The following is a 14306-nucleotide window of genomic DNA, read 5'->3' as shown; positions in this document are numbered from 1 at the left end:
TTCACGTCTGCTTTCACTGAAAGCTTTGCTCATAATGACCTTCCCTTCTACTTATCCCAGAACAGGGAGGAAAAAAGCTTAGCTGCTTGTGCTGTTGTGAATTTTCCTGGAGGCAGCGGCAATGTCCTAGAGCAAGTTTCGAATGTCCTAGAGCAAGCTTGTTAGTTCACGTTGCCTCAATTTCTTTCTCATACTTTTGGAGTCCCTTCACTGGCTTCCTATTTATTTCAGGATTCAGTACAAGCTTTTTGTTTTGACTTTTAAAGCTTTATGTGATTTGGCTCCTCCTTGTCTCTCAGTTCTCATTATAGTCCTGCTTGAGATCTCCGCTCCACAAACTTTGTGCTTCTTACCCATCCCAGGGTTCTTTGCTCTGTAGCTCGACTTGGTCTGTTTTCTCTTGCTGCTCCGTAATCCTGGAATTGTCTTCCAGAACACTTGCGGACTGCTTCGTCAATTTGAGTTTTTATGTTATTTAAAAACCTTCCTTTTCCCCAAAGTATTTGGAATTTCAGGTTAAGTTTTAAAAATTCTCTACAGTTTGAATGCCTAGAGTACGCGTATTTGAAGTCCTCGCTTCATCCTGATTTGTTCCCCTCCATTCCTTTGTTGTCCTTGTTTTATTTTATTTAGATTGTTATGCCTTTTGGGGCAGGGACTTGTTTTTATTGTTTTATTTTATGTACAGTGCCAAGAGCATCTGATTTTACAGGGACAAGATTTAGGGAAGAGTGCTTGTCTTGCCCACAGTCTTTTAAGTCCTATCCTAATGCCTTTTTGTTAGGTATGTGCCTTTTGAAGAGATGTTTGGAAAATCCATGCTTGCAGAACTGTCGTAGAGCAGTTTTTGTTCTGTCTGTAGGTTTCTTAATAGTTTGAATTACTGTGGACAGAGAAGAATTGCATTAGTTAGAAGTACAGGATAATGTTCTAGCTTCAGAGAAAACACATAATAAGGATCTTTGATTTCATTAATGAAGTCTGAAGAATAAACAGAGTGTTTAAAATGTGTGTGGCCATAAGCAGAGCTTCACATATCACTTGGAAGTTCAAGTGAGTCATGCTCCTTCTTTTCTTGCTTTCAAGATAATGTGTTAGAGGACGTTTGCTGAAGAGATGCAGGAATTCCGTCACCATGCAACTCACATTTCTTCATTCATTCAGTGCTTTGACCTATCAGCTGCTTTTGCACATAATGTTAAACCAAGGTGTGTGATTTGTTTAAACCATAAGTTGCATGAACTGTGTGCTAGTGCATGCAGTTGGAGCACTCCCATTTTATTACTTTCTTTGTCTATCAGAGAGCAACAAACCAGGAGCCTTGGCTTACCCAGACGCCTGAGCCATTGCTTGTGGTTTGTGTCTTACTCCAAGCTATCCATTATGCAAAGCCACAATTTGTTCCAGCCAGGAGCAATGTAAGCTTTGGCTTAGTGTGATGTCCAAACTAGAGCTCATGCTTCTTTTCTCCCAAACAAATAATGACCAGAAAGCCACAGTTTCTTTTGGGCTTTCTGGTCATAGTTTGGGAGAAGCAAACCATGAGCATTGGTTCAAACAACATGCTAAGCAAAGACTCATGTAGCTCCTGAGTGGATGCAGCTCATTCCCATTATGGTTATAAAGGAACCACACGCTTTGGCTTAGCATTATGTGTGAACCCAGCTAATGTGTAAAACTACTAGATATATCATAAACATGTATGGCTTTGTTTTTCCATTCTGTGCCAGCCTCCCTCTCTCTCCCTCTCTCTCTCTCCCTCCCCCCCTCTCCCTCCCCCCATCAAAATTTTTTGGGCAAAATATAGAGGAAAACAGATGTGCTGTAATATTTATCAATGGGAATCGTATTTTAAAGAACCATTGAAAGCAATATGAAAGTTTTAATTCCCTCTTGCATCCTTTCTTGGTAATAGTCCCTACAGCATCGTTATCTTGACAAATATGTCCTGTTCAAGCATTTCGGGCAATTGCCTGAGGGGAAGGAGCAGGTCACACATGTGCCAATGTCCCCACATATGTGAGCTCCACTTCAGACCTTCCCATGTGTAGACAGAGGTCTGAAGGGGGATTCAAAGTTCTAGACTGGTTTTATTGCCCAGTGATGTAGGTAACTCAGCTACATCCCCTTCTTTGACCAGGATGCTTTTTGTTTTTCTCTGGGTATGTGTTCTGCTACAGACAGTTAGACTCATAGTGGGTTTATAGAAGGATACATGTACTCTATATGTAGTCTGTGTCTATGTTGGAATTGCTTTTTAATATGTTTTTAAACTTTTTTTAAAAAAAAGATGTTTTAAAGCTTTTTAAAAATGTTTTTAAAGATGTTTTGTTTTAATGTATTTTAAAGTCTGTTTTTATGATGTGTTAAAGTGTTTTTAGTGCTTTTGTTTGCCACCCTGGGCTCGAAGGGACATATATAAATGAAGCTTAGAATCATTAGGACATTTCAGTGTCTCTTTGTTAGTAGTCTTGCACATCTTTTTGTGTCTTAAATCCCTAAAAGCAGTTATTTTACCTGTTGGCCAATAGTTTTAATTTAGATGCTTAATGTTTGTTCCTTTGTTCCTCACTGTTTTTGGATGTTTCTGCCCTTAGAATAGTTTACATTAGGAAGAGACTGTATACCTTATGTGCTAGAGCAATGTATGATGATTGCTGAGATTTTTCATGAGGCTAAAAGTGGTGGTATGATAGGTTTTCCCATAAACTGGCTGTATGTTCAGTATGTTTAGCCTTTCAGGGTTCTGATTTCCCAAGGCTGATTATTATTCCCTCTATTTCCAAAGTTCAGGCTATGATTGCCAAGGCACCATCCATGCACAAGAGGTATTAGCAGGCTTTTGTACTTTGCAGAAGTACCCAAAAATCTCTTAGAAATAAAGCCTAAGTCAAGTCAAGTGGTTTATTGTGTTCACAGACCAATAAAATAAAACCTAAATGGAGGAACACAAAGACAGCGCAGTGAGGGTGCTCTATGACTACAGGATGCTGACTGATGGCTGTGGGGCTGGGATGCTGAACAGGGAGCACATTTTGCTGCAGGTTTCAACTGTTCTATCTCTGCCAGTTTCCAGCATTTCATCACACTTTGAATGTCACCAAGAATCAGAACTCAGAGTGAAGTGAAGAAGCCGGGGACAAACTTGAATGTTTGATAGCTAGGGACATGAAGAGATAAGGTTTAGCTCCTAGACTATGGTGCCTGTTGCTTTCTGTTATGTTAGTAAATGGCTGCTGTTCGGCTCAACAGGGGGAAAATATTTATTTGGGGGCAACATTGCAGGATGGACAAAGCCTGACACCAAGTGGCCCAGCCATGGGTAGTATAATGTGTTTCCATGACGTGCACAGACAGCCATTCAGTTACCTAGCATCCATTCACAATCATCTTGCCAATCATCACTATGGGCATTTCACTGGTCTGTAATATTCAAGATTTTAAATAATGAGTAGGTATCAAAGCTGGTTTGACATCAATGTCTGCGTACAGATTTGGCTTGGAAAGTTGAACTTTTTGTGGGTTGTTTTTCCTTTCTTCAAAGGCAAATACATGCAGATGATGAACATCTTGAAGCCAATTGCATTTGATGTGATCCACTTCATGTCCCAGCTTTTTGACTACTATATGTATGCAATATATACATTTTTTGGCCGAAATGACACAGTAAGTAACTATTGCCGTTTAATCTCAATCTCTCTCTCTCTCTCTCTCTCTCTCTGTGTGCGTGTATGGTGAAGGGAACAGAGTAGAGGAGCATTAATAGCTGGGATCGCAAGTTGCTCTTGAAGTATAATTATTACAAGGTCCATAGGAGGGTTCATGTTTATCTTGTCTTTCAAGATGCCATAGAAAAGGGAATGTTGTGATGGGGAAGCAAGGATTAAGAGGAAAATGAGTTTCTAGTTGGTGGTATTGAAGGAGAGAAGATGGAAGCTACACTAGAATAATCCATTTTGTTCAGCTAATTAAATCTGGTATTCCTTTAACTTGGGGGCTGTCACAATATGTCATAATGAGCCTTCCTAGATCAAGAGAACAACAGCAAAAAAAACCCTATGCAACCTTCTGCTCCTGCAAACCAAAAAGAGGAAGCTGGTTGGCCATGTTGGCCAGTGAAAATGCTGTTATAGAAGCTCACTGCAGAGGATTTCAAATAAAGAAGGGTTGGACTCGAGGCTGAGCAAGCTGCGATTAGATCTCATGGAAATAAATATGACGTACAGTAAGTGCAGCTTAACATAGGGTTGTATCCAATGCTAATCTTACTTGGAGTAGACCTGTTGAAATGAATGTATTGAAGTCATGTCATTAACCTTAATGGGTCTACTCTGAGTAGGACTAGCAGTGGAATCCAACCTAGAGATTTTGATTTTAACTCTGGCCCCTAGAACATGAGCCAAATTGTAGAGGTGGATACTGAGGAGTGATGGGTCACTGCCAGGTCTCTTGGCCCTGTCATGATAACGCCAGGCGAGGAATACAGGGAGGTGCCCATGCCTCCCTTAGAAACTGAAGACGCCTTTCACTAGTTTGATGCTTTCACTAGCTTGATGCCTTTCACACATTCTACATATTTTTTATGTATAACGTAAAGGTATGTTCAGGACATCAGTACAAACAAATGAGCAATATTTTTCATGTTGCAGGAATCACAGAACCAATGAAAATGCTGGAATCAAATGCCCATTGAGCTTTAGCAGGACAGGATCCTAAATTAGTCATTTATTTGAATGACAGACCCACACATGGTTCCAAGTTGTTTTGGGCTGTTCTTTTTGGCTAGAGATTTGGTTGCTTTACAGAGATGGACAGCAAATATTTTAAAACTGACTTGATTTTTATTGGCTATTTCTGCTATTCTTTGTTTCACTTTTGTTTGCCCCTCCTGTTTGCATTTTAAAGCTTTTACCCAGTTCTATACTTTCCACATCTAGCAGAGAACAACACAGTGCTAGGCAGGTAAATGCACAGCAGTTGAATTATTTATGCATTGTGCTTCCTACTGTAGTGTGACTTATTGTTTGGCTTTTTTAAGGACAGCTTTCTTGGGAAACATACAACTTACAAAAAAGGGTCTATGGATTTTAATTCAGCCTCTAGTGAAGGCGATGTGCTATTCTACCATCTCTGAAGATTTAAAAACAGTGTTGCCTATTTTTTAAATACTCATTTGGTATGTGCTTTAGACCAGAAATCTTCATTGATTAGAATAGGTTTGCACAACTTCTGACACGCGGAATGCAGCCATGCATGGTGGCCCATTGGGGCTGAATAAGCTTGCCTGTCTTGGACTGTGTGCATGCTGCCAAGCATCTTGCAAGCCAGAATAAATGGCTGGTGAGATGTGTTAGGCTTGTTGGGTCACAAGCAGTAACACCCATAAGTAAAAAAATTGACCAAACTCACCACTGAATCGCTATTACAGTATGAGCAGACAAGCCAAAAAACTGCCACTTCCAGGATGCATTCTCTCTCATCAACAAATAATTTGAAATTCCATCCTACTACTCATAGGAAGCAGTGGTACACTGAACTAAACCATTGCTCTAATGCAGCATCAGCCACACTGACTGGTGGCGGCTGTCCAAAATTTCAGACACAGGCATTTCCAGCCTACTTGGAGATGCTGGGATTGAACCAGAGACTTTCTGCATGCAAGGACTTTCATTTATCCATTCCATTTATTTCATTATTTCATTCATCTGCTCTGAATATGAGTAACATTGAAGTTACCCATCATGTTTATCCCAAGGTTTCAAATCAACTAAGCAGCAATTAAGCAATAATAATCAGATTCAAACTTATCCTATGGAAAGAAGAGTAGTGGGTGGAGGGAGGACATGCATTGTGCTTAGAATTACATTTTATATTATATCTTTCTTTTAATTGATACATTTTAAACTATTTCTCCATAAGAAAAGGAAAAAAAATCTTCTGTTTTCATAAAAGACAAAATTTTCTGTGTAGTGTAGCTACAGTCAGTCTTGACTTTCCTGGCCTTTTGCTTTTGGTCTGCAACAGGTCCTCTAGATGTTGTTGAACTCCAGCTCCCATCACCTCCAGCCAGCATGGCAAATGGTGAGGGATAATGGGAGATACAGCCCAACAACATCTAGAGGTTCACAAGTTTCCCATTCCTTCTGTAGATCATTGAAAAAACTGAGATCTACCATGAGAACTCTCACAGAAGAGATTTTTGAAGTGGTGAATGTGATTTGTCTTCATAATTCAATATTGGAACCCCATGTTGTTAATAAAACTGTAACAGCATGGAGTTTGTAAGTGAACAACTATAAAGTGCTCTTGACTGATGGCATTACACTACTATTATGAAGTTCTGAGAGCAAGTTCAACCATAGAAATTAATTGAATCCTTAGAGCGGCCTTGCAAGTAGTTCTCAACGTGATCCAGAATGTGCACTTGCCTTCATGCTGACAGGCAGAGGGCAGGACTTGAACCAATTGGTGGCAATTGCAGAGAAACAGGTTTTGGCTAGAGGTTAAGAGAAGCTTCCTAATTTAAGAGCTGTTCAATAGTGGAACAGATGGCTTGGGAAGTGGTGAACTCTTCTTTTCCTGAGACATTTCAGGAGATACTGGATGGCCATCTGTCAGGGATGCTCTAATTTCATTCAGCATTGTAGATCCTGCACTGAACAGGGGGCTGGACTAGATGATCTCCCACAAAGGTAATATAGGTTATATATTAATTCATCCACACTCTTGGATACCTGATGTTGGGGATACCATTGAGTGGGCTAACTTGGTTGTGTAACTAAAAGTTCAGCCACACTAAATTGAGAAAAGAATCATTGTGAACCTTTGAAGACCAAAGACATTAATCCACTTTTGTTATGATAATTCTACCTATGAAAATGTGCCATCCACATTCCTGCACTGCAGGTGTGTATGGTATAAAGCCAATAGTCTTAAATGTTCAATTACCCGTAATATAATTGCATTCTATTTAACATATTTGGCCTTTTCTTTATTCAAGCCTGTTTGTTTACTTCAAGCCACTTAGCCAGAGTATGCCAGTGGGACATCAATGGGATTAATGTGGCCTACGGACGTAGCTTAAGTGGTTTTTGAATAACACTTTAAATTTGTTCTATTGAATCCAAACCAATTGTCTGTTATGGAACTGACAAATGTATTCCTGGTGTGAAACACATACCAATATTTTGATAATATGTTTGAACAATACCCTTGAAATGCATGTATGTTTCTTGGTTTCACATCACAGTTTTGTTAACTGCACAACTCTGCCTGGATCTCTTATACTTTCCATTGAATTTAAAATAAAAATAAGTAGCAGTAGGATGAGCTGGTACAATTCATTTATACAATGGAGTGACTTTGGGTCTTGTGTGAACCATGGCACTGGGGCACTTTCTGCTTGATTTATGTAGGTGTAACTTCATCAAATCTTTTCAAAGGAAAATCCGCATTATATAATCAGCTGTCTTATAGTATAAAGGTAAATGCTACTAAATAACAAGTATAGTTCTTCATTCTAATTTAATTTTTTTTTCATGTGGCTAAATTTCTGGTGCCGTTTGATGTCATTATTCCAAAGCACATGGTTTTCCTATGTCCCAAAGTAACCATATTGATGCAGTAGAAAAGATTCTGAAAATTATCCTCTAAAACAGTGGATAATTCATGCGTCAGTATGAGTTTTGTGTAGCTATCTCTTTATATGAGTGCAGTGTTGGGCACATTGATGCTGTCTTTTTTGTTGTAACTTTTTTCCATTTTCGATTTTGATTGCAATGCCATGCTGATCTTTTATCCAATGTGGCAAAGGAATGTAAGCAAACTGCAAAGTTCCTTTGCTTTATTTGTATGCTACCCAAACCACATTGCTTAGATTTCCCTCTTACTTCCAGTTTGAATCAACAGGACTGGGACTCAGCAGCAGCAGGCTTCGTACCACCCTCAACAGAATACAGGAGAGCCTGATTGACCTGGTAAGTCATAGGACTTTGTTCGAGTTTTTGAAATGGAGGAACAACAGGAAATCCTGCTCTGTATTGACTGCTTCACCAGATGCTTTAACCGACCTGTTTTTTAGCTCATCTTTTCAAACTGTGAGAACTGGAAAAATAGCATGCAGAAATGAGTGTTCCCTGCCCCTGAAATAAGGGTTTATTCTTTATAGTTCCTATATCATTCAGAAATAATTTACCCTTCCTCTGTACTAGAAGTGGGGAACCTGTGACCATCCAGATGTTGCTGAATTACAACTCCATCAACCTCAGCCAGCATGCTCAGTGGTCAAGTATGATGGGAGTTGTACTTCAGCAACATCTGGAGGACTATAGACTCCCCACCCCTGCATTATACTCTGCATTCATGACAAAAGAAAGTCCCTAATGCAGCTGGTCTGTTGTGTTCTAAAATCCTTTGGTGCCATTCAGTGCCATTCATCTGAATTATATTCCAAGACTCGATAAGACTCCCATGGAAATTTCTACTGAAGTTGATGCAGAATGTAGCAATCTTTTTGAACTGAATAGTGTGCCTGAAGATTTAAAAAAATCACCCACCAGCTGTATTTATAAAATGTCTTTCTTTGACATGATTTAGAAATCCCACAAGCACTACTAAAAATATTTCTGAAGGAAGGAGGCACAGATTTGTCATAGAAATGCAGCAGGAGAGAGAGAGCAGAGGGGAATGGCACTTGAAGTATATCTTACTATAACCCAGTTATGGTTTAGTAGATTGGCCTAGTTAGTTCCCATGACACAGAGATAGCCACCTGCTGCCCTCCAGATACTGTTGGACTGCAGCTTCCATCATCCCTGACTAGTGGCTGCGCTGGCTAGGACTGATGGGAGTTGGAGTCCAACAGCATCTGGAGGTCACCAGGTTGGCTATTTAAACTGGCTTTGGCTAGCATTCCAAATGTTCATAACAGTTTAATGTTAAGGCTTAAGTGGCATCTTGGAGATGGGGACAGAGAACAACAAGAATGTTTTCCTTTATATTTCCTTGTGGCATTTTCAGTATCGCAAGTCATTGTACCTCTTACTCTGATAGAGGCTGCCAGCCAGGATGACCCAAGCAATCTCAGTGCCATAAGCAGCCTGAAAACTGGATTTCTAAATATTTGAATAGTCTGTGTCATTGTAGATAATCATGGAGTTGGACCATCACTGCACACTCTATCATCTTCCCAGTTGATTTTCTATATAGACACCAAAATTAAATATTAAAATTATAGCAGTTTTAAAAGGTTTTCATTCACCTTTACACAGCTGGTGATATGAATGGCTACTATAGCAGAACTATACATTCTAAACAGTGGCAGTGTTTTATGTAACACAAAGCCATTAACCATAGCAAAGCAAATTAATCTGGTGCAATGCAGCCTGAATGTTTCTGCTTCCCTCCTCCCTTAGTCTCGTGTGTGTGTGTGTGTGTGTGTGTGTGTGTGTGTGTGTGTGTGTGTGTGTGTGTGTGAGAGAGAGAGAGAGAGAGAGAGAGAGAGAGAGAAAGAGAAATACTAAGCGTCAGCTTAGTATTAGATCCAACCCAGCATCCAGGGTTTATTTCTCTTCAAAGAAACCACTATCTGAAGCTAACGTTTGTTCTCAGTTTCCAAATTGTGGTTTGTGGGAGAAACAAACTATGAACTCTGGTTCAGACACAATACTAATCTGGCTGCTTGGTGGTTTGTTTTCCTGCTCAACCAAGGGGGAAGCAAAGCAGAAGCTGCAAATCCTAGCATGCATGCTTGTGGCCAGGATGGTGTGTGGTTAATGGGTTTGCATTAGATGTAAACGTGGCCTCTGTGCGTTGGGGAAAACATGTTTGTACAGAGCTCATTTACAATTTTGTTGCTAGTACTACAGCTTGTAGTGCATGCTCCATGGCCTGTTGTGGTTGAAAGCTCTTAAAGTCACTTAACCATGTTGGTTATTATCACATGTTCATAGGCTTTTCCCCATTTCTTTACTGGTTAGTGATACAAATGGCCAGTTAGCCCAGGTTCCTGCATCTCTCCATTTCATGTCCCAACCCCAGCACCTAACCCCAGAAATAGGAGCCCCAGGTGCCTCCACCCACCTGGGGTCCCCAGGTGTTACCGCACTGCTACCTTGCTTGTGCTTGTCGGGTCAGTCACTTGCCTGCCTGCCTGCCTGCTCTTGCCTGCTCACTCTCCTGCAGCTCCTGGGCTGGCTGTCATTATGAAGGCATCCACGCTGGTTTTTGCCACACCATCTGTCTGTGGTGAAAACCACAGCGTGATGATTTTTTATATTTTTAAAGAGAGAGATACAGTATATGCTGTATATTCCTGCTCTATTGCTCAGTAATCAGAGGGAGCTGGTTCAATAGGGGCTTCAGTCTTACTGTGTTCAAACTTTTTAGCAATATTTCATAATTCCCGGGAGCCTTTTGCATCAAGTACAGATGGTTTGGGGTATTCTCCTAGAGCAGCAGGGTAGGTTTGTTGTATTCAAAAAGCTGCATTTTGCAGTGTATGCTCTTTCATTTTTTAGTCGCCAAACAAATGTTTGGATTTTGGGTGCAAATTACTGAAATATGCTTTTTCCAATTACTACTGGTGCTGTGCAGAAGATGATGATAATAACAATAAATTTATTTTTGTCTGCCTCTCACCCAGAATGCAGGTCCTGAGGCAGATTACATAGATTTTAAAATACAAAGCATACATAAAGCCACACAGAAATTTAAAAATACAAAAACATACAAAGAACCATACAAAAACAAATTCTGAAAATCCTGAAAAACATCAGTATGAAGGGGTATAAATTTAACTAAATGCATGAATAAAAAGATTGGTCTTCAGCAGTCATCTAAAAATAGGAAGAGAAGGGGCTGATCTTACCTAACAGGGGAGGGCATTCCATAGTCTAGGTGCCACGACAGGGAAGGCTCTGTTGGGAGAATTCACCAGTCAGGCTTCAGATATAGTAGGCACTTGCAACAGGCCCTGTTCCCTGGCTCTCATGTAATGGCATGACTAATGAGGTGAAGGCGGGCAGACAGATACCTAGGTCCCAAACTGTTTAGAGCTCTTAAAGGTCAAAACCAGCACCTTGAATTGTACTCAAAAGTAAACTGGGAGTTCTTTAGCACATTGTTGTGCCCTGATATAACCTGTGATGAACATGAGGCCCTTGCTGCTGCTAGATCTGATGCTGAGCATGATCACAGGCACAGTGCCATTCAGTGTGGAAGGGGGAAGGTTCTGTCAAAACTGCAATACTGACAGCTGCCTATGAGTGTTGATTGGTCTGTGAGTTGCTCTTGATGGCTGCTGTTTCAGTGCATAAGGTAGCTACCTTAAAACTAAGCTAATGCAATTTTTAATTAAAATCTGCTGTCTGTTCACTAGAAACTGTTTAACCCTGGGTAGTTGCACTATGAGACCCAGTGTGGTGTAGTGGTTAAGGTGCTGGACTATGATCTGGGAGACCAGGGTTCAAATCCCCAGACAGCCATGAAGCTCACTGGGTGACCTTGGGCCAGTCACTGCCTCTCAGCCTCAGAGGGAGGCAATGGTAAAGCACCTCTGAATACCGCTTACCATGAAAACCCTATTCGTAGGGTTGCCATAAGTCGGAATCGACTTGAAGGCAGTCCATTTCCATTTTTTCACTCTATAAAAACTTATTCCATCATAAAATTTGTTGGCCTTTATAAGGTGCCACTTTTTGTGACTCAGAGTCTGTCACCCAACAGACCTGGTGAATGACTAGAGAATAATTTCTTTTTTGTGAACCAGAATCTGTCACCCAGCTTCAGAACATAGGAAAAGCCCTGCTGAATCAAGCCAAAGGTCCATCTAGTCCAGCATCCTGTTCTCACAGTGGCCAACCAGATGCCTACAGGAAGCCTGTATCCATCAGTGGAGTCAGAACATAGTTGTCATGGCTAATAGCCATTGATAGCCTTACCCTCCATGAATTTGTTTAATCCTCTTTTAAAGCCATCCAAGTTGGTTGCCATACGTGGGACCAAATTCCATTGTTTAATTATGTGCTGTGTTAAGAAGTACTTCTTTTTGTCTGTCCTGAATCTTCCAACATTCAGCTTCATTGGATGGCCACATGTTCTTGTATTATATGAGAGAGGCCTATTCAGGCACCTAAAAAAACATCAAGCCCCAAACAACACTTCATTCCCTCCTGTTAACTGCTCGCCACTGGGATGGATGTACTTGGTTTTCTGTTGGAAGTTTTATGTCGCACAAATACTCAGACTGTGGATTCAAGAGCAGAACCACCAGGTGAGACCAGGGCAGTTGAGGTCCCATAGACAGTTGACCAAAAACACCTATTATAACTTGACTTTTTAAAAACCTCAGCCTCATTGACTTTTTTCCCATCCTCTGCTTCATTGATTGGAGGAATTCTGGGAAGAATCAAATCCAGGGTGTTTCTTTTGTCTGGCCCTCAGTTGCTCAAACTGGTGAGGTTCCACTTTGGGGTAACCTCCCACTTTTCTTGCTCTTCCATCTGAGACTCCATGTGCTTATCTCCCTCTTTGGAAATGAACAAAGGTGTATTTTTTACAACCAAATTAAATTCTAGAACCTCCTGGTCAAGTAACATCATGGGGCAGTTAGTGAACGTAATTTGCACTATTATACTACTTTCCCCCCTATTTTTGCTTTCTTTTCTTTTTTGTTTACTTTTAATGTCCTGTGAACTTTAGTTTCCTTAAGTGAATTCAGTTTGACTTTTTAATTGCCTCCAGTGTCTTATGGGTTTCCTCGTGGCCCACACATGCTATACCTGTCTTGGCACAGGTGGTGCGTGGGCAGAGCAGCTAAGAGTTCACAATGGACAGTAATGGAATCACAGTCTGACATTCAAATCCAAGGGTAGCACAAGAAGCAAGGTCAAAGGCAACCCAAAGTCAAAACACAGGAGTAGCATGCAAAGAAAGGTCAAGGCAGCCCAAAGTCAAAACATGGGGTGGGATGTCCAGTGAGCAGCTAGGTAGGCCAGGATGCACAAACTGAGAAGCTGACAGAAAGATGTTAATCCAGCACTCTGTGTCTGGAACCTCAGGCTTGAAAGTCTGAGCCTTCAGAGCCCTGCCACTCCACAGAGGCAGGCCATCTAGATTGCCTATGGTTTTGGTTGACTTATGAGGATCAGCTTACTCATGAGTATGCCTTCACTTTGAGGAGTCTTAGTTCCTCAGGTGTGCACACCGGTATCTGTGCCTACCCTTTTAGGTGCCTACACTTCTTAGGACTTGGTGGCCACTCGGTTTCCACCTCTGATATCATGCAGGGGCTATCTCAGTCTTGAGGAGGAAGGTTGCCGTGTCCCCTCAGGAGCCCAGGATTCCCCTGCTCTCCCTCACAGTCCCTGACCTGGGCTGCTCCACCATGATATTTGCCTTGGGTATCTCCAGGTCATTCTCCAAAGGGGATTCCTTCACCGAGGGCATGAAAATACCAGGTGCTGTTATGAATGAGGAAGGTTTCCTTGCCAGACCACTTTTGTGGTATGCATGGAGTTTTCTGAAATGGATGTATTCTGGTGTCTCCTGTGGCCTGATTTAAACAACTGGGGTTGTGGCAGCTAACTACTATTTTTATGGGCTCTATGGCATCCCAGAAAAGAATAAGGGCTTGGGCATAATCCTGTGTCCCTTATTTTGCTACTGTCCAGTATTACAGTTCAGGATTAAAGGTGGGCCAGGGACCTGGATGGCCTTGTACTGTATTCTAATGTTGTATTTTAGGCAAAAGACCTTATACAACCTTTCCCAACCCGGTGCTCTCCAGATGTTTTGGATTAAAATCCCTGTCCGCCCTAGCCAGCTGGTTGGAGCTGATGGGTGTTGCAATCCACAACATCTGGAGACCTGCCAGCTTGGGGAAGGCTTCTCTAAAAAAATAAATCAAGAGTGATTTTGGATAAAATGTAGCAACCCGCATTTCTGAAAGTCATTTCGGCATGCTGACATGATCCTCCATGGCACACTCAAGGGCTTCAGTGTAGCCTAGGGTTGCCAGGTCCATGGCCTGAGACTGATCCTATATCTTTAGGAGAAAAGAAGGTCAACCAAGTGCAGATGTTCTTGCAGCCCTGTAATGGGAAAAACCACAAGGTGGAATTCTCCCTCCCCCTTGCACAACTTTTAAAGATACAGAATACCTCTTGGAGGCTGGGCCTGGCAACCAAGAGGTCTTCTGTATCTTTAAAAGTTGTGCAGGGGGAAGGGAGAATTCCACCTTGTGGTTTTTCCCATTACAGAGTTGCAAGAACACCTGCACTTGGCTGACCTTCTCTTCTCCTAAAGAT

General features: G+C 41.3%; 1 protein-coding gene across 2 annotated transcripts in view; it reads left to right on the top strand.

Moving 5' to 3' along the window:
- The window catches only part of VPS50 (VPS50 subunit of EARP/GARPII complex), a 137384-nt gene that overhangs the window by 86483 nt on the left and 36595 nt on the right, over positions 1-14306 (top strand). For both annotated transcript variants that reach the window (XM_061586630.1, XM_061586629.1), the window contains exons 21-22: positions 3545-3666; positions 7896-7976. In XM_061586630.1, the coding sequence (XP_061442614.1) occupies positions 3545-3666; positions 7896-7976 (203 nt within the window). The remainder of the gene's footprint in view (positions 1-3544; positions 3667-7895; positions 7977-14306) is intronic.

This window comes from Rhineura floridana, chromosome 10 (assembly GCF_030035675.1).
Source record: "Rhineura floridana isolate rRhiFlo1 chromosome 10, rRhiFlo1.hap2, whole genome shotgun sequence".
Lineage (NCBI taxonomy): Eukaryota > Metazoa > Chordata > Lepidosauria > Squamata > Rhineuridae > Rhineura > Rhineura floridana.
This window is presented reverse-complemented; position numbering and strand designations above follow the sequence as displayed.